At 41.1% G+C, this 18,986-nt stretch overlaps 1 protein-coding gene across 3 annotated transcripts in view; it reads right to left on the minus strand.

Annotated features, from left to right (window-relative positions):
* The window catches only part of INPP5F (inositol polyphosphate-5-phosphatase F), an 87,129-nt gene that overhangs the window by 33,717 nt on the left and 34,426 nt on the right, over window positions 1-18,986 (minus strand). For 2 of the 3 annotated variants that reach the window (XM_040623864.1, XM_040623865.1), the window contains exons 3-7: window positions 13,384-13,520; window positions 3,708-3,836; window positions 3,316-3,483; window positions 3,155-3,211; window positions 447-645 (exon numbers count right to left, since the gene is read on the minus strand). In XM_040623864.1, coding sequence (XP_040479798.1) covers window positions 447-645; window positions 3,155-3,211; window positions 3,316-3,483; window positions 3,708-3,836; window positions 13,384-13,520 — 690 coding nt within the window. The remainder of the gene's footprint in view (window positions 1-446; window positions 646-3,154; window positions 3,212-3,315; window positions 3,484-3,707; window positions 3,837-13,383; window positions 13,521-18,986) is intronic. The other variant, XM_008685185.2, reaches the window with a different exon arrangement.

An 18,986-nucleotide genomic window follows, 5' to 3' on the forward strand; every position in this document is an offset into this window, starting at 1 on the left:
GCTCTAATGTGCAAGAGCCAGCCAGAACGGTAACAACTTCCCCAAAACTCATCACTATATGCATCATTGTTTTTTCAAAGTTGAAGTGAAGATACTTTCTGTGAACTGAAAGGGAAGGGTTTTCCCAAGGGTGCTCGCACTCAGGAAGGATTTATTACCGTGATGCAGGCTGTCAGTGGGAACAATGGTATTTAGAAGCATATCCCAAGTGACTCTCTTCTCTTCTCCATATATATACCTTCTTCTCTTCCTGCTTTTGTTAACTTTCCCCCTTCACCTCCCTCCAGAAATTGGTCCCCAATTACATCACACTATTTAGAGTCACTGAGCACTTTGAAACCAATTATGTTTCCAAATCCATTATTGTCATTAGCATTTCAACACATCTGCAGCTTTACCATCCTCGTCTGAATTTAACTGGCACACGGTTTCAGCCCTCTACTCACCTGCTCTGTGCCTACTTCGGCGTGAAATGAGAGCCACTAGAAATCGTGGGTGCATGTCATCGACACAGGTGGACTCCTGGGGAGGGGTCTCTGGGCTGCTTTTCTCATCATCAGATGATTCATTATAATTAACCACAAGTTCTTCAATCTGCACGAAACCTTGGATGATGGGGATAATCCAAAAGTCCACGTCTGGTGTCTGAAAACAATACAAGCATCGTGCTGTTTCTCTTCTGTATAAGCACAGCTGCTTGCTTCAACCCAGACAGAAGCCAGCCCATGTTTGTGAGTTTCCTAGAAGCAGAAACCTTCTATTTTTTAACCATGTTTCCTGCTTACTGGAGGATGGCAGGAAGGAGGGAGGGAAAAGGACAAAGGGAAGAGCCTATCCCTTTCTCTATGGTGATCAATTCAAAAGCAGCTGCCTGAGGGGCACCTGGCTGACTTGGCTGATAGAGCACATGATACTTGATCTCAGGGTTGTGAGTTCGAGCCCCACGTTGGGTGTAGAGATTTCTTTAAAGAAAAAAAAAAAAGCTGCCTGAGAGGGTCCTCAGCAGAGAAGCCGCACTGCTTGGGTAACAAATTCAAGCTCCACCACTTACTCAGGTAAATCACTTAACCTCACCATGCCTCCATGTCCTGATTTGAGAAATAGGAGAAACTATTACCTCATTAGGCTGTGTGAATGAGTAAAATGTATAAAGGGTTTGACTTAGCTCCTGCCTTATCCTAAGAATTCAACAAATGTAGCTATTGTGATTATTCCCGTTGGCACAGGAAAAAAAAAAAAACCCACAATGTACAGGTTGATTTTTAACTCCCCATTGCATCAAGGCTTTAACAGAATACAACCAACTCTGATTACCTTATTATGAGCACAGAAGACTGACTCTATTTCCTAGTTTATTTTATTTTATAAGATTTTATTTATTTATTTGACAGAGAGAGACAGCCAGCGAGAGAGGGAACACAAGCAGGGGGAGTGGGAGAGGAAGAAGCAGGCTCCCAGCGGAGGAGCCTGATGTGGGGCTCAATCCCATAACTCCGGGATCACACCCTGAGCCGAAGGCAGACGCTTAACGACTGAGCCTATTTTCTAGTTTAGAAAAAAAAAAAAACTTGCCTTGCCGAGCTAAAATCCACATAGTGAACAAACCGAACCAAAACAAAACAAAAAATCCTTTCCATGAGTATCTTATCTTACAAAGTCACCCAACATAATTAGGAGAGTATTAATTACACTTAGACCTGTCCCCTTCTGTGCCTTGCAGGCTAAGAATACTCTAATTTCCCAGTTGACTGTCTGCAACAAAGGGTAAGAAGCGCTCCAGGCCATTGTTCTCTCTCTTTCTGCTGCATCTTCACAATTGTAGCCAGCCTTAACCTCGCATGACCTTCAAACCCACCGCATCGACCTTCAAACCCACCTCATCGTCCACAGCCACATAAGCCAGGACCTGTCGCATGGTTTTGTTTTATGGAGCACGCAGATAGGATCTTCGGAACGTGGTTAGAATTGAAAATTGTGAAGTGAAGGGTCTATTTGCCTTCATTATTCTTACCACCACCCTCATTATTTGTATTTTTGTTCTAACAATCATGCAAAACTCAACAGGAAAAGAGAAATGTACAGTGAATCGTCAGTTTCAGTGGTAATTCCAAGTGTCTGACAAAAACTCTGCCAAACATATTAGAACTCAGTATGTCAGCAAACAGCAAAAATTCACATTATAGTCACCTTTATTTTTCTCCCCGTCACTGAATTTCAGTGGTCATAGTTTGATCAGCCTCATAAAAAGAGGCAAGAACATGTTCAAGCCTCATTCTCAACAGAGGCATGATAGCGATCGAGTGGTAGACACAGCTGAAGTCAAGTCATTTACTAACCACCGCCAAGGGGGGGGAGAGAGAAAGGAGAAAAAGGTTTGAAATTTTTGAAAACTTAGTGAAAAGATAATATGTTACCCATTCGGCTGTCTGCCCACTTTGTGTCCAGAACAGTACCTGGCACATAGCAAGCCTTCTATACATATTTGTGGACTGAATGAATTGTCCTCGGACAGTCCTAATTCTTTGACATATGTGACAGAGTAAAGGACACAGTAACCATTCAACTGGAAGGAACCTCATGCAATAATCCCCCCACATTCCCTATCTTCCCTGATTCAAGTACTGGCAGGACTGGAATGTCCTTCGAGATTTGTCTCCTCCAGTTCCCAGATGAGGAGACAGGAAAGTTAAATGACCGGTATCATTAAAGGGGAACTGTGCTTCAACATTTCCAATGAGTACAAACAAAACCTCTCTTTCATAGGAACTCTATGACATTAGTTCTGCAGCCTTCAATTACTTCTATCCTACGGGAACCTGCTAAAAAGCTAGGCCTGCGGTGAGGCAGTGGAGCTGTAAATTGCCCTAAATAACGCCTTGGCTTTCCCAGCTAAATGATTCCCGTTCTAGAGAGGAAAACATTTTAGTGAGATTTTTTAAATTAAAAAAAAACACACACACACAACTTTTTTAAGTAGGTTGCACACCAACGTGGGACTCGAACTCCCAACCCCGAGATCAAGGGTCACGTGCTCTACCAACTGACCCACCCAGGCACCCCACTTCAGTGAGATTTTTAATTCATTTTAATGTAATTTTAAAATATTTGCTTAGCAATTATAACTCCTTAGGCTATTTTAGAAACAATTACTCACACCAATCTCAGTAAGATCTTGTATCATATATTTATTCCAAAAAAAGCGGTCATCAACCTGGAAAAGGCAGAGAAGGAAGAATTCAGAAACATGTTGTGAGTTTTACTACAGAAGCCAAATGGGTCCGTAAACAGTTCTGCTCTGAGCTATGAGAGAAGTACCTTCTGCCAGAGGGGACGGGGGTCCTTCTCCCCAGCGCTTTGCCTCTGTACCGAATTGGTTAGGTCATAGGTCAAGCTGTAGTAAAAGGACTCTGAGTCCATGAACATCTTCAGCAACTCCTCAAGTAGTCTCCTCTCCAACTTCTCCTTTTCTTTACTTTCCTTAACCTGTAAGAAATCAGTCTACTATTACTGCAGGAATTCAATGGATGGCGTCATGTGGATAATACCCAACTTCCTAGGAGAGAAGTGAAAATAATCTCAAGGACCACGCCCAGATAGTGCTTTCATAGGATGAGCAGTTTGAAAACAAGTTTACTGGGAAGAAAATTACCCTTCAACTTAAAACTAATCAAAGATGAATTCCAAGCCCATATCAATTAAACTCTTACTTTCTTTTTATTAGGAGCAGACACATTGGACTTAATATGTGTAAAGGTCTTCAGTAGAAACTTTGAGTCATCGGGAGATGGTACAATCTTCTCTGGTTTGTTAATTCCAAAGTGATGCTTCTTACAGAGCTAAATAATTAGGAAGAGAAAGAAAATTCATTGTTATTATATCGGCTTGTTAAATGTTCAGGTATGAGTGCAGAAGGGGCTGCTACTGCTCATGCACGTTGGTCAAAAGAAAACCTCAAGCCTCATTCATAAAATGACCAAGTAGACAACTGATCTTAGAAAGCATAGCTGTGGTTGCAAGGATTAGAAAGCTACCGTAGAGGATAAGCAAAGAATATAGGACAGGATATCCTCAGGATTTAGGGGCAGGAAATTCAGGTTAGGGTCATAATTACGGTAGATTCTTACCCAATACAACTGAAGAATAAAATGCTCTGGTTAGGGCTTATTAATGCTTTGAAAATCAGCATCTAAGGTAAAAAATATTGCAAACTACACATTTGCTATGCTCCAGGGGCATTACTTTACAGCTATCTGTGCTATTCATTCCTGCTAGTTAACGGAGTGTTTCAGTTGAGAAGATGTCAAGAGTCTGATCTATTGGAAATCTTAAAAGCTGGACATTTCAATCACTCTTTCTCCTCCCATCCTCACACACATTAATGGAAACAGCATGACAACATACTCTTTGGGACCACAGATTCGTTAAATCTGAAGAAGCAGTAAGTAGAGGCTGCAGGAAATGTGTAGTCCAACTGACAAAGATGAGGAAGAGGATGGGAACACGTTGAGAAGGGCACAGGGGTTCTAAAGAAGGCTACCTGGTTAAAGTCAAAGGTTTTATATATAATTTCGTGCAGCTCAACACACAAAGCAAATATTCTGAAAGGTACACAAAGATTCTATTAATCATATGCAGACTAACTGCATTTTTTTCAACACACGGGTTGTATTACTACACTAAGTGGTAGGCTCTCATTAAGAACAGTTACTAAATGCCTATTATAATTGGTGTCTTACTTACTAAATAATTATTACTAGATGATAAACAGGATAAAAAAACCTTAATGAGAAGAAAAAAAGCTCGTTCAAACTTTGATTATAAATTGAATAAAAAGGGGAAGGCATTCCTGTTCTATGAAATTTGGAAGTGGACAATTCTGTCAGTTATCCCTCAATAAAGCTGGGGGGAAACTGAAGTGGAGACTGATAATTGGACTGTATTCAGACATAACGGAATCTTACAGACCTTACGCCTTTTCAAAATTACAGCTACCAAAACCTCTATTCACATGGTTTTGCAACCTGATTACAACTTAATGCCGCTCCTGCTCTACCGGTGAACACAAGGGGACTAAAGATGAAGTCACTCACAGCCGTCCTGCCAAAACTGAGCTAACGATTTCCCAGAAAGTAAGTCAAACTAACAAGATCTCAAGCTGATAGGGAAGGTGAGAAGAACCAAGCAAGAGGACACTGCTCCAGCAGCTCTCTCCTCCCCGCCCTGCACGGGGCACCTCCCATCAGCATAGAAACACACTGATGTATCTTTCCTCTTACACCTTCACTTGATGCCTCTTCCTCTGCCAGCTAGTGTCCTATTCCTCTGTACTCCTCACTGCGCGCGACCCTTACTACTCCCCTACACTGCCATCTTCATTGTGACCAATGGCCTCCACTTTGCTAAAAGCCCAATGGTGGACTCTTGGTCCTTATCTTAACCTCTCACGAGCATCTGACACAGTTCACTACTCCCTCATCCTCTCTGATACACTGTACACTTGGCTCTCACTGGTCTCCCTTATCTCTTTTACTGGTTCCTTTCCAACCATTTGACTTCTTAATGTCTTGGCCACCACAAGGTTCAGTTCTTGACCCTCTTCTCCATCTACATTCACTCCCTCAGTGATTTCACCCAATCTCATGGATTCAGATATCTTCTATATGCCAACTTCTCCTTCCCAAATGGATATTTCCAGCCCAGCTCCCTCCCAAAATTATAGATTCACAAATCCCAACATTTCTGTTTGAATTTCTACCAGGCATCTCAAACTCAACATGTCCAAAACCAGAAGCTCATCTTCCCTCCACTGCCTTCACCTCCTACCACCTTCCTCCCCTTGCTTACTCTGCTGCATCCCCACTGGCCTCCTTGCTGCTCCTCAGCACGTCAGGAATGCTTCCACCTTGGGGGGGGGGGGCGGACACTTTGTCCTAGCTGTCCTCTCTGCCCACACACCCTCTCCCCAGACGACCTGCCACAATCTCCACCCCGGGCACTCCCCCCACCCCCTTTACTCTGCCTGACTTTTATTTCCCATAGCATATATTACTTCCCAACATACTACATAATTATTATGCTGATATTTATTGTCTGTCCTCCCCCTATTATAATGGAAGCTCTATAATGGCAGACATGTTTGTTTTGTTGACTCCTGTATCTCCAGTGCCTTAGTAGTACCTGGCATGGGAGGTCTCAATAAATATTTGCTAAATGAATGAATAATCTCTGATGCTGAAATATACATGGGAACCTCCAGATTCCTATGTGGGGCATGCATATAAGTAGTCCTGTGAAAAGGTCACTCCCCATCTTTCATGAATATATCCTATACACCCCCATCTTCATTGGTACAGAATCACTGGAGCAGTAGAAAAGCAGTTTTCTTTCTTAAAGATTTTATTTATTTGAGAGAGAGAGAGCGAGAGAGCACGAGCGGGGGGAATGGGAGAAGCAGGTGCCCCGCTGAGCAGGAAGCCTGACGTGGGGCTCGATCCCAGGACCCCTGGGGTCATAACCTGCGTCGAAGGCAGACACTTAACCAACTGAGCCACCCCGGTGCCCTGAGAAGCAGTCTAAAAAGAGGCTCTCCCCTTAGTCCCCTGCCTCTGCTTGCGACACTGAGCAACTGTTGGTTAGCAATTTTTATATAGAATGTTAGAATGTTATATAGAATGTTAATTATCTGGTCATATTAACAACACTCTTAAAGAAATTGAAAATATGCCCAAACCTAGTTACAGATTGTTGCAATTTTAATTTCTAAAACATGATATTATGCATTTGTCAGACAGCTATTCCTTAAGAGTATCCAAGCCAGCAAAATTTCCCGCAGGAAAGTTTCAAAGCTGACGCTCAAGACCTAGCTATTCTCAAGTAGCCTTGAAGCGCCCATCTCGTCTGCACCCAGGCAATCCTCGCTCTCGGCAGGAGAGTGCTGTGTCCCCTCTAGGACCAGGACCTTCCCTTCACTCATTCCTCTCTCCTCTGTTCCTACCATCTTTTTACACTGTTCGAGTTTACCAGAACATGTATTTTTTTAATCCATTCCCCAACCCTAGAATCGCCTATGAGTTAGCAGGGTACAAATGGTGTCACAGTCACTTGTGAGAACACGGTCTGATTGGGGTAGGTCAGAGAGTGAAAGCCTAATGGGACCACTTAGGCAGAGTAAAACGACCTCCTCAACTGCAAAGAGGATAAGCCTTATCTCTGAGAACAGGACGCTAACAATTACTCCTGTGGTCTCTTCCTCTGGTCCCCACAACTCTGGGCTCTTCCTCCGCCTCTGACTGCTCCTTCTCGGTCTTCTTTGTTGGCCTTTCTGTCTCTAAAGACGGTGGTGTCTCCCAACGTTCTGCCCTTAGCTTTCTTCCCCTTCTTCATGCAGTCTAGAAAACACTGTCCTCTCTTCATTTTAACAACTACTGGTATGTTTAGCCACACATTGCTAATGCCACTCTTTGGCTCTGAGTTCATGATATAAAAATATAACATCTCCCAGCTACTGACACACTAGTCTCTCAAATTCAGCATCCCCAAAACTGATCAACATTTGTTTCCCAAATCTTGTTCTTCCTCTGGTTGCCCTATCTCACCGATGGCACCATCTACTAGATCCCTTAAGCAAGAAACCAAGTGGTCATTTTCCATTTTTCTCCCCTAGTATCTCTCCTATCCACCCCAACTACCTCATGCTGATTGCTAGTGTGTTCATTCAGATCCTTATCTTTTGCCCAGATCAGTATTTCTCAAGGCAGGTGCCACTAGCTTAACCGACAGGAGAATTCCTTATGCATGATCATCCCACACAGAGCAGACAACCTAACAAGCTTCCTCTCATGAGCTGGGGAGTTGCACTCCAGCACCAGACTTCCAGCACTAAGTATGGTTCCAGGCCCCCATCTCCCCTGCAGCCCTTTTAAGTTCCCTTTACTGTGCAGGAGCCAAATCTCCCGTTCCCACTGCGATTCTAGACCCAGAACCCAGGAGGCCTAGAGTATCAGTTCAATCTAACACCCATGTAGGGTCCATGAAGATGCTGCTTCTCTCTAGGCCTGGCAATGTCTTTTGCTTTTTTCCTTTCTCTTAAAAAAAAAAAAAAAAAATCTATCCCCTTCCTGGGCTTGGAACACAGCCCGATCTCAATATCCCTTAACTCCTTACCTACAACCCCCAAATCTAAAAATCTCTGAAACCTGCAAGTTCATTTTTTAAGTTCGTTACAAATTCATTTGATGGCCCAATATGCTTCGAACAGATATGAGGCTACTAATAGCCATCCTTTATATCCCTTAGTATGAATATTCCTATGATTCGTCAGGAAATATTAATGTGCTGTATTATGGGGTAAGGCCCAGACTCACTGGATGTAGATGGAATACATGGAATAGCCTTTTGAAAACCCCCAAAATTGAATTCTAAGATAAATATGGCCCCCAATTTTCCCGATAAGGACTGTGATCTGTACAGCAGATCGCGATACCATCTTAATCTGGAAGTCTATTTCTGTCTCTTAAAACCAATTTTTCTAAATAGAGATTTAAATTTACTTTAAACAATTCAATAAATATTTTAGAATATTCCACGTAGTTACCTTTAGAAAAGCATAGACCGCTATCATTTTTTAAAGGGTTACATTTTTTTTAAAGCAGGCTACCATTTTTTTTGTTTTTATTACAATCACCCAGTGTTCATCACAAGTACATTCTTTAATCTTAAAAGGATTAAGTTTAGTCCTACTAAAAAACAAGGAGAGAGAAAATAACTTCTTAGGATCACATCCAGTCTAAAGATGCTTTGTTTAGACAGAGCTCTTGGTATTACAAAATACAGTGTTGATAGTGGGATCACCTTCCCTCTTCCAGAGGCCCAGCCAGTTCTGTGCAGTGTGTGCTTAGGCCCTTATCACAACTTTGATACGCACGATCTCAAAAAGAAAACCACCACAAGCACCATGATGCTCCCCTAGTTTTTCTATCACTCTAGCAACTTACGTTTCACAACCAAGATTAAGGGATGTTGCTGGTGCTGTTTAAGAAAAGGAAAATAAAATAATTTTACTTTAAAAGTTGGTATCTATGGCCATCTGGAGCTAAAATTTTAAACAGATGTCTAAAGGGAAACCAAATATGGAAAATGATACAGTTATCTATTAAGGCAATGAGATACAGCAAATAAGATATGCAGACGTGGGACAGAAGCCTATAAAACTTTAAAGGATGTTTTCTCAAAAGAAAGAACATCTATGTTCTCATCTCTTTGAACCCCACGATGCTGCATAACTTTGTATAGATCATTTTTTTTTAAATGGCACACTCCTTTGAAAAACAGTCTGGCAGGTCCTCAAAAGGTTAAACATAGAGTTACCATATGACCCAGCAATTCCTCTCCTAGATGGATGCCGTAGAGGGGGGCGAAAACAAGTGTCCACCAAAAACTTGTGCACGAATGTTCACAGAATTCTTCAGCACAGCCAAAAAGTGAAAACAATCAAATAGCCATCAACTGATGAATGGATTGATAAAATGCAACGGATCCATACAGTGGGATGAAAAGGAATCAGGTACGCTATATACGAACAACCAGAATGCACCTTGAAAACACTGTGCTAAGTAAAAGGGAGCCAGTCACAAAAGGCCACATGTTGTAGGATCCATTTATAAATAGTGCTCAGAAGAGGCAAATTTAGAGAGACAGAAAGTAGATGAGAGGCTGCTTAGGACTGAGGGAGCTGGGGTTTGGAGAGAAATGAGGAGTGACTGCCAATGAGCACGGGGTTTCTTCGTGGAGAACATACGTGCGTATGTTCTAAAGCGATTGTAGTGATGGTCACGAAACTGAATATACTGAAAGCCATGGAATTATATGCTGCAAATGGGTGTGAATTGTATAATATGTGAATTATTTATTTTTTTTAATTGGCAAACAAGCCTTGTACTTGAGGTAAAAAGGCAACCAAGACAGAAAACTAGAAAATCTCCTAATTCCAGACTCTGGAATAAGACTGTTTCTGCTCCAATTACAGAAGACAGACTAGGCCCTAGCAAATCTGAGGCAGTGATCACACTAAGGAGCCCGAGGGCCCTGCTGGGCAAGGGTGAGAACACTGAAAGCAGCCAAATTAGAAAGATGTAGAAAGAAATGTAAGACTCTGTTTTGTTTAAAAAAATCTTTTCATGTGCATAAGTATGTTTATGAAAAATAAGAGGAGTTAAACAGGAAAAAAAGTTAAAATGCAAAAAATGAAAAGTATTCTGAAAATTTAAAAGTAACATTGTTCCTTCAAAGAGCTTGGGGCAAATGGAAATAACCGTTAAAACCCACTAGAACATGGACAATGATCATTTCTAAGTAGTGGGGTTTTTTTCCCTTCTCATTTACAATTTACTACACCAAAAAAAAAAATCAAAATAACAAAAATTATCAAGCTTCTATAACCTTTTAAATAGATTTATATGGAAATTGAAATAAAGATCCCAAAGATTTAAATTAATGTGTCAGAAAATAAGCAATTCATGATTTCAACAGCCTTCTTTGCCTTTCCTCCTATTGTTCACTGTTGGAAAGTGCGTCTACCACAAAACAGGACTAAAAGAAGGGGGAAAGGCTTAAGTGCAAATTTCTAACTTGATACTCTCTTGAGAGAAAGGTATGCCAAACTATTCACTAAAATTAGGGATCTGGAAATATTTTCTCTATGTCATGTTTACCCCCAATCAACAAGGATCATTATGTATTTTCAACTCTTAACATGAACCACACCCTTAATGCCCCCTGCTAAGCCCTGTAGCTTATAGGGTCCAACAGTGCTGTAAAAATATTCAACTGTCTCACGGGAGGGAAATCATTTAAAGATAATCTGTTTTACTTGAGAGTACAAGACAGAAAAAAAGGAAAAATGTGAAAAATGAAAAACTTCTTAAAATTTTCGTAATATTCACATTTTTGTGTTTAAAAATTCCATGTAAATGTCATTTTCTAACCGCCCCCACCCCAGCTTTATCCAACAGTCAGCTACTAATCTCAAAAATGTTACAGATTGGTGGGCAAAAGGGCATCAGAAAACCTCCCTGAAAAATCCAACACGGGTCCCAAGCTTTTCTGGGTGAGGAGCGACAGTACATTACCCCAGGGCTGGGAGTGCAAATGTGCAGACTGATGACTGACAGGTGGATTAAGTGCTAGACAAGCTGGTCGTCTGCTCTAAATCTAACTACCAGGGTCCCCACGCTTAATGCTCAGACCAGAATGCCAGCCCAAGGGGTGCCCCCCCTCAAGACAAAGATTGGCGACAGAAAGCCACGCTGATCTTTCAATTTGTCAGCAACGCTATCCAAAGACACTGATGACAGATTTATTGGTTTAGTAAACTAACAAAACTTTTGCTAGTCTGGCTGCTCTTCCCTACAATAAAATGCAAATAAAAACTACAAAGACCTGCTTTTAATAGGCCCAATTGCTATCTAAGGAATTTGTCTCTGGATCAGCAATAATGAATAATGTTCTAACTTTAGTACCAATAAAGGGGAATATGAAGTACTCTCATCTTTTTTTGATTCCTGTAATAAAGAGAATATCAGGGTCCTCTTAAATTCGTGTTTTTTTAAGATTTTATTTATTTATTTGAGAGACAGACCGAGGGCAGGAGCAGGGGGAGAGGCAGAGGGAGAGGGAGAAGCAGACTCCCCACTAAGCAGGGAGCCCAAAGTGGGGCTTGATCCCAGGACCCTGAGATCATGACCTGAGCCAAAGGCTTAACTGACTGAGCCACCTAGGCGCCCCCTCTTAAATTCATTTCAGTGTTGGTTTCTTAAAATTAGATTGTCAAACTACCAGTAAAATATGAAGCATAAAAATAGCTACATTTTTACTTATTTTTTAAAACAATTTTTTTTTTAAAGATTTTATTTATTTATTTGACAGAGATAGAGACAGCCAGCAAGAGAGGGAACACAAGCAGGGGGAGCGGGAGAGGAAGAAGCAGGCTCATAGCAGAAGAGCCTGATGTGGGGCTCAATCCCATAACGCCGGGATCACGCCCTGAGCCAAAGGCAGGCGCTTAACCGCTGTGCCACCCAGGTGCCCCTACTTATTTTTTAAAACAATTTAACCCTGTCCCCAAACTTCCTCCCCAAGAACCCAGTCTGAAAAAACACGTATAGAATTGTGGGGCAGTGGGTGCTATGTTGCCTGTTACCTGCTGTTTAGTAAACAGCGAGGCAACTCAGCAGAGTGATACAGGACCAGATGGCCTGAGCCCAGGTCCAGACCCCACATTTCCCAGCTGTGACTTAACTCTTGCCAAGCCTCCTTTCTTCATCCGTACAGTGTGGAGCCAACAGAGCTTACCTTATAGCGTGGTCTGAGGGATTAAATGTGATAGCCCACGTAACTTTCAGGGCCTCCCACATCACACACCGATCAAGATAGCCCAGGGCTGGGGCGCCTGGGCAGCTTAGCTGGCTGAGCAGCTGACCCTTGATTTCGGCTCAGGTCATGATCTTGCGGTCATGGGATCGAGCCCCATGTTGGGCTCCCCACTCAGCACAGAGTCTACTTGAGATTCTTTCTCTCTCTCTCTCCCCCTCTGCACCACCCCCACGCTCGTTCTCTCTCCAAAATAAATAAATAAATCATAAAAAAAAAAAAAAAAAAAAGATAGCCAAGGACTAGGGCGGAGTGATGATACCCCTAATGCCATTATCCGCACCAACAGCAAACACGATATGAATGCTTTCCTGGGTTACTTCTACCAGGTGGCAGGCAGTACAGCGTGGTAAAAAAATACTGGCCCTGGAAAATCTCATTATTTTGGCCTTAAGTCCCTCTATTATAGGCTTGGTTCCCTCCTGAAAAATTAAAAGATTGCACTAGATCGGTGGTTTCTTTCTTTTAAACAACAACAAACAAACAAACAAACAAACTTTAAAATAAATTACAAAAGAAATATATGCTTGAAAAATTTCAATAAATAGAGGTAAAAAAGCATATAGAGTAAGTCAAATCTCACCTTCTTGACTACCCTCTCTCTCTCCCCCAAATCAGGAGTTTTCAAACTGTACTTTGCAGAGTCCTAGGGCTCCCCAGAAGCAGAAAGTGGCTTTCCAGTAGCGGCCACGTGGGCGGGGGGCCCAAGGATCCCCTCCCCCGCATCACCACCTCACCCAAAGCAGCCCTGCCTTCATGCATCTGATATACTAGATTTCAGATTGTGAAACAAAGTTTCCATTACTAAAGTGAAGTTTGAAAGCCACAGGATTAAACTACTTTAAAAATATTATCCAGCTCTAAAATTATGATTTTGGTCTATTAAACCAAATCCTCCTATTTGTTATTATATTTATATTAAGTTTCCATAAAATTTCCTAAGACTTCCTACCTTACCTCTAGCTCAAGATCCTGAGGTTCCATCTCAGAAAGTGACAGCACAGCAATTTTGGTAATTTTACAGACCTCATGGTCTCCTGGAAGTTTGCCCACCAACGCTTTCTGCCGAATTAAAATAAGCCACCATGGAAGATCTGAAAGAGAAAAGTCACACCAATGTCTGGTATCTGTAAAGGGCTACTGTCCCGGCAAGCTGAAGACAAATAATCTAACAACAAAATATACATTGCTATAACCCTTTAAAGTAAAGCACATGACAAAGATATATAAATGGCCTTCCATATGTGAAAAGATGTTCAATCTCACTTATAATTAGAGAAATGTGAACTAAAATGCAGTGATACCATTTTCATCCATCAGATCGGGGAAAATACGGAGGTATGACAGCACGTTCCCTAACCAGGCTGTGGGGACACAGGCATGTCATACAGTGCTAGCAGGAATAAAAACAGATACAACTTTTCTGGAGGGAAATTTAGTGATACCTAATAATAAAACATAAGCACTTACTTTTAACTTACTAATCCCACTCTTGTGAGTTTACCCTGAAGATACACAACCAACCCAGAAGTATGTACACTAAAGTGTATTCATTGCCGCAGTTTGTAATTGCAAAATACTGGAAACGACTTGATTGTCCAGATATAGGAGAATGGCTGAATAAACCAGGACACATCCACTCTGTGGAGTACTATGCAGACGTAAAAAAGAATCAGGCATGGTCTAGGAACTGACAAGGAATAATTTCTTGATATATTACATGTATAAACCGGATATATTTATAGAACAAGGAGATAATAAAATCATATAATAATTTATATTATCAAATCAAAGCACAAAAGAATATCTACAGTGTGCCACCCTTTATGTTAGAAAGAAGATCTGAGGGGTGCCTAGGTGGTTCAGCCAGTTAAGTGCCAGACTCTTGATTTCGGTCCAGGCTGTGATCTCTGGGTTGTGAGGTGGAGCCCCCGTAGGTCAGGCTCAGTGCTCAGCAGGGCGTCTGCTTGTGATTCTCTCTTCCTTTCCCTCTGCCCCTCCCCCCACACACGGGGCTTGCTCGCTCTCTAAAATGAAAAAATAAATCTTAAAAAAAAAAGATATGAGAAAATATACATACATCTGCAAATTTACACAAAAAATAAGAGCAATGAATTAGAAATTAATGAGACTGGTTATCTGCAGAGGGTAGGAAGAAACAGGATGGAAGAAGGGGGATCAGGGGACATGACAGTTCTCTGAGTATATCCTTTTGTATAGTTCTGACTCTTAGAACCATGGTGATGTTTCACATCTCCTCAAAAATAAAGACATAGTTCCTTTCAACCAGAATGTGGGGCGGGGGGGGGAGGGGACAACTCAAAACAAAGTGCAAACAGCAACTCAACTCTGCTTGGAATGGACAATGTAACCACACTGCTAGAGAAAAACTCACGTAAATAACTCTGGAAAACAGTATTTTTTAAGGATAAAGACAAAAAGAACTGTATGTAATACTGTACTCTGATTAGGGAATTTGCTGGAAGGGTATGATTTAGCAATTCCAAAACTACGTTATGTATACACCAGCACTGAGCAAATAATCTATTAAGAAGAATGGGGGGGGGCCATATATGGTAAAACGAACTAAAGAAATCTTCAATAAACACAAGAAAAAAGGAAAGAAAACACCCAGAGGCCCAACAATTATCTTTCCAATCCACATTTTTACTTTTCACAAAAGATTTTTAATTAAATGAGAAATGGTCTATGAAAGACAGCATGCAAATGCAATTTTTCAGTTTATAAAGTTACACCCTTAAAAAAGACTACCTAATTAGCACCAAAAATAATTGAAATAGTGTTTCAGTAATTTCTTGTGGAAAACCAATGTGATGGGTATATATTCACCATATGAAAAACGTTCTTCAAAGAGATACACAGTATTTCATTTTCCCCCAAATATCAATCAACTCTCATTTTAGGGATTGTGCTTTGAAGATATGCTTTAGGCATTTCATAAATGCAAGAGTTTGGAAGAGTTTCATAATTCTTTATAAAGAAGGGTGAAAATTTACTCCAAAGTTTCAAGGGTTTTATAGGCCATTTCATTATTCATTATCATTAAACATTAACCAAGGACCGACCTTGGGCTAGGGAGTATTTCAGGCATGGATCAAGACCGTTTATCAAGCACCTGTCATATAATAAATGGAACACATAATAAATAAAGCACATAACATGATACTTGTTCTTCAGAAGGGTAGGAGTTGGCAACAAACAACATACTGTTCAACGTCAATACATTTTGTATTTTGTTGAATAAAACAAAATCCTTACCATAGGTCTCCTAACCTCACAGGAATAATTTCTATTTTACGCTGAACAAATTACAGTGTTGGCAGCTAACCAGACAAGACAACACTACGAAGACCTTTTCCTACTTTATGACTTCTTGCTAGAGTTGACTTTGGATACATGTCATATTAACATTGCATATCATGATTTTAATAAATCACAGCAATGAAAAACACAATGTGCATAGACAAATGCAATAAACATCTTTCCAATAAACCATCTAATGGCACAGTGCCAAAATATAAAAATACTAAACTTCAAACAGAGGTTTCACTCCATACATCAACTCACTTGGGAAACCAAAAGGCATCTTTTTTTTCCCCCCACAAAAACACTGATACTATCAATACTGAAATACAACTTACGAATTCAAATACACTTTAAAATGAAATATTCATTTTTTGAGTTTAGTTAGCCACTTCAACAGAAAAAATGTGGTAAAATGGAGGTGCTTTTTAAAAATATATTTATTATGGACTGAAGTTCAATAGATCTGGGAAGTTAGAATGAAGATTAAATCCGAGAAAATATAATGTACATGATCAAACAAGAGAGAAAGAATCTGCAAATAGCAGCCTTCCCTTTTTAGGGAGGCTTTAATGTTCTGGACTTTGAGGTCAGAATTCAGACTTGAATTTTATTTTAATTTTTTTTAAGATTTTATTTATTTATTTGACAGAGAGAGACAGCCAGCGAGAGAGGGAACACAAGCAGGGGGAGTGGGAGAGGAAGAAGCAGGCTCATAGCGGAGGAGCCTGATGTGGGGCTCGATCCCATAACGCCGGGATCACGCCCTGAGCCGAAGGCAGACGCTTAACCGCTGTGCCACCCAGGCGCCCCCAGACTTGAATTTTAGCTCACCACTTTTTTTTTTTTTTAAGAGATCTTACTTGAGAGAGAGAGCATGCGTGAGCAAGCATGGAGAGTAGAGGCAGAGGGAGAAAAGAATCCCAGGCAGACTCCACACTGAACACAGACCTGACACGAGGCTCAATCCCAGGATCCTGAGATCTTGACCTGAGCCAAAACCTAGAGTCGGACACTTAACCGACTGAGCCAAGCACCCCTAACTCACCACTTTTTTACCCTGTACTTGGCAGCACAATACTTGACTGACTTCTTGGTTTTCTCATTGTGGAATGGGAAAAAACTGCCTGCTGCAGAGAGCAGCTATAAGGATTAAATAATTTTTGTAATTCATGTGATTGTTACTAAGAGTGAATCGTTTATCAGGTGGCAAAACATCCTATAAAGCTATGATAAATAAAACAATGGGGTACTGGTATAGGAACGGTCCCATGAATACCAGAGTAGCACAGAGCAGACAGAAACAGACCCATGTAATATGGGCACCTAGCACATGATGATAAAGACGGAGCAAAGAGTGTGTCATGGAAGTGCTGGAGCACATACTGAAGCATTTGTGGATAAACAGGTTCTCTGGAGTCTGCTTTGAAATAATTTAGCAGCTGGGAGTGTGGGGACCATGGACTAAAAAAATGTCTTTTTCATAGCTGACTTCTAACCAGATCTACGAACTGCATTGGGTTAATTGCTCTCTTAAGTCTTTTAACCTCCTGTCTGTTTCCAGTCTCACACACTGATCAAAAAGAAAACATGAAAAGTAAAAATAAGGGAATAGATATCGACTAATTATAATCAAAGTAAGTTGGGATAGAAAATGTTTTGGAATTAGTGCTGATGGCTGTACAACCTTGAGAATATACACTTTTAAAAGGGTGATACTTTTATGGCACGTGAATTACATATCAATTTTTTTTAAAGATTTTATTTATTTATTTGACAGAGAGAGAGGCAGCCAGCGAGAGAAGGAATACAAGCAGGGGGAGTGGGAGAGGAAGAAGCAGGCTCCCAGCGGAGGAGCCTGATGTGGGACTCGATCCCAGGACTCAGGGATCACGCCCTGGGCCGAAGGCAGACACTTAACGACTGAACCACCCAGGCGCCCCGACATATCAATTTTTTAAAGCTCCTTCTTAAAAAAAAAAACAAAAAAAAACCCAGAACTTGTTAGGGGTTTTAACCTAGTGAAGCAGAGAATAAAAAACTAAAAAGCATATTTTCTGTCAAAGACAAAGGTAAAGCTAGGACAGCCTACTCATTTTTTTTTTTAAAGATTTTATTTATTCATTTGACAGAGAGAGAGACAGCCAGCGAGAGAGGGAACACAAGCAGGGGGAGTGGGAGAGGAAGAAACAGGCTCCCAGCGGAGGAGCCCAATGTGGGGCTCAATCCCATGACACCGGGATCACGCCCTGAGCCGAAGGCAGACGCTTAACCGCTGTGCCACCCAGGTGCCCCATAATTCTTGAACAACATCAACACTACTCCAAACAGCTACCTCTTTTCACTAGTGTTCAAAAAACTAATTGAAATTATCACAATGGAGGGGCACCTGGGCGGCTCAGTCGGTCGAGCGTCTGCCTTCGGCTCAGTTTGTGGTCCTGGGGGCCTGGGGTGGAGCCCTTCTCCCACTCCCTTTGCCACTCTATCTCCAGGCATAATCACTAGCTCCAGAAAACAAAGGAAAACAAAAAAACCACATGGAAAACAATAGCAATGTCTATTCTATAGTTATTTTGCTTTAGGTGAAACAGCACATAACAACCCTGGAAGCCTGGAAAGTCTGGCGAGAATGAGCATGTTAGTAACAGCGTTAAATGACTCAAAATATATGTTTTATAGTTTGAGCTTTAAGACAAGAAAAATGTGGAAGTATCGGGCACTAGTGTTTAGCAGTCCCAGGATGCATCAGGCATAATTCTGTAATTAAATTTTTAAAAGCACCAAGGCAGGCTATTGTATTAATTTATATCACTCACCAGGGGGTAAAAAACAAAACTTGGCTCAAATAAAGCTGCCACGTTGAGATGCGGATGTGTGTGGAACCAAGGGTCCAAGGAAACTTAGGCTAGCAAGGTCCTTTGGCATAAAGATGTTCTTTCACCCTTTTAAACACATTACAGTGGGAGAAAAAGTCAGTTTTGTAACCCTGGCTCCTCCAGGAAGAGAAAGACAAGGAATTCTGACTTCCCAGCGAGATAAGAAAATGGATTAGGAAAGCAGTATCTTAAAAAGCATGACCAGTAGGGCAAACTAAAACAATAGTCCTGGAAAAGAGTCAATTGCTTGCTCTATGTAAGAAGTGACTCATTTAAAAGGGGATAAACCATTGTGGAATAAAGATTTTCGTCTAAAATTTTTTTCATCCAATTTCAGAAAAAAATGCTTTTAGAGAGACA

The sequence above is a fragment of the Ursus maritimus genome, unplaced genomic scaffold, assembly GCF_017311325.1.
Source record: "Ursus maritimus isolate PB19 unplaced genomic scaffold, ASM1731132v1 scaffold_7, whole genome shotgun sequence".
Taxonomy (NCBI): Eukaryota; Metazoa; Chordata; class Mammalia; order Carnivora; family Ursidae; genus Ursus; species Ursus maritimus.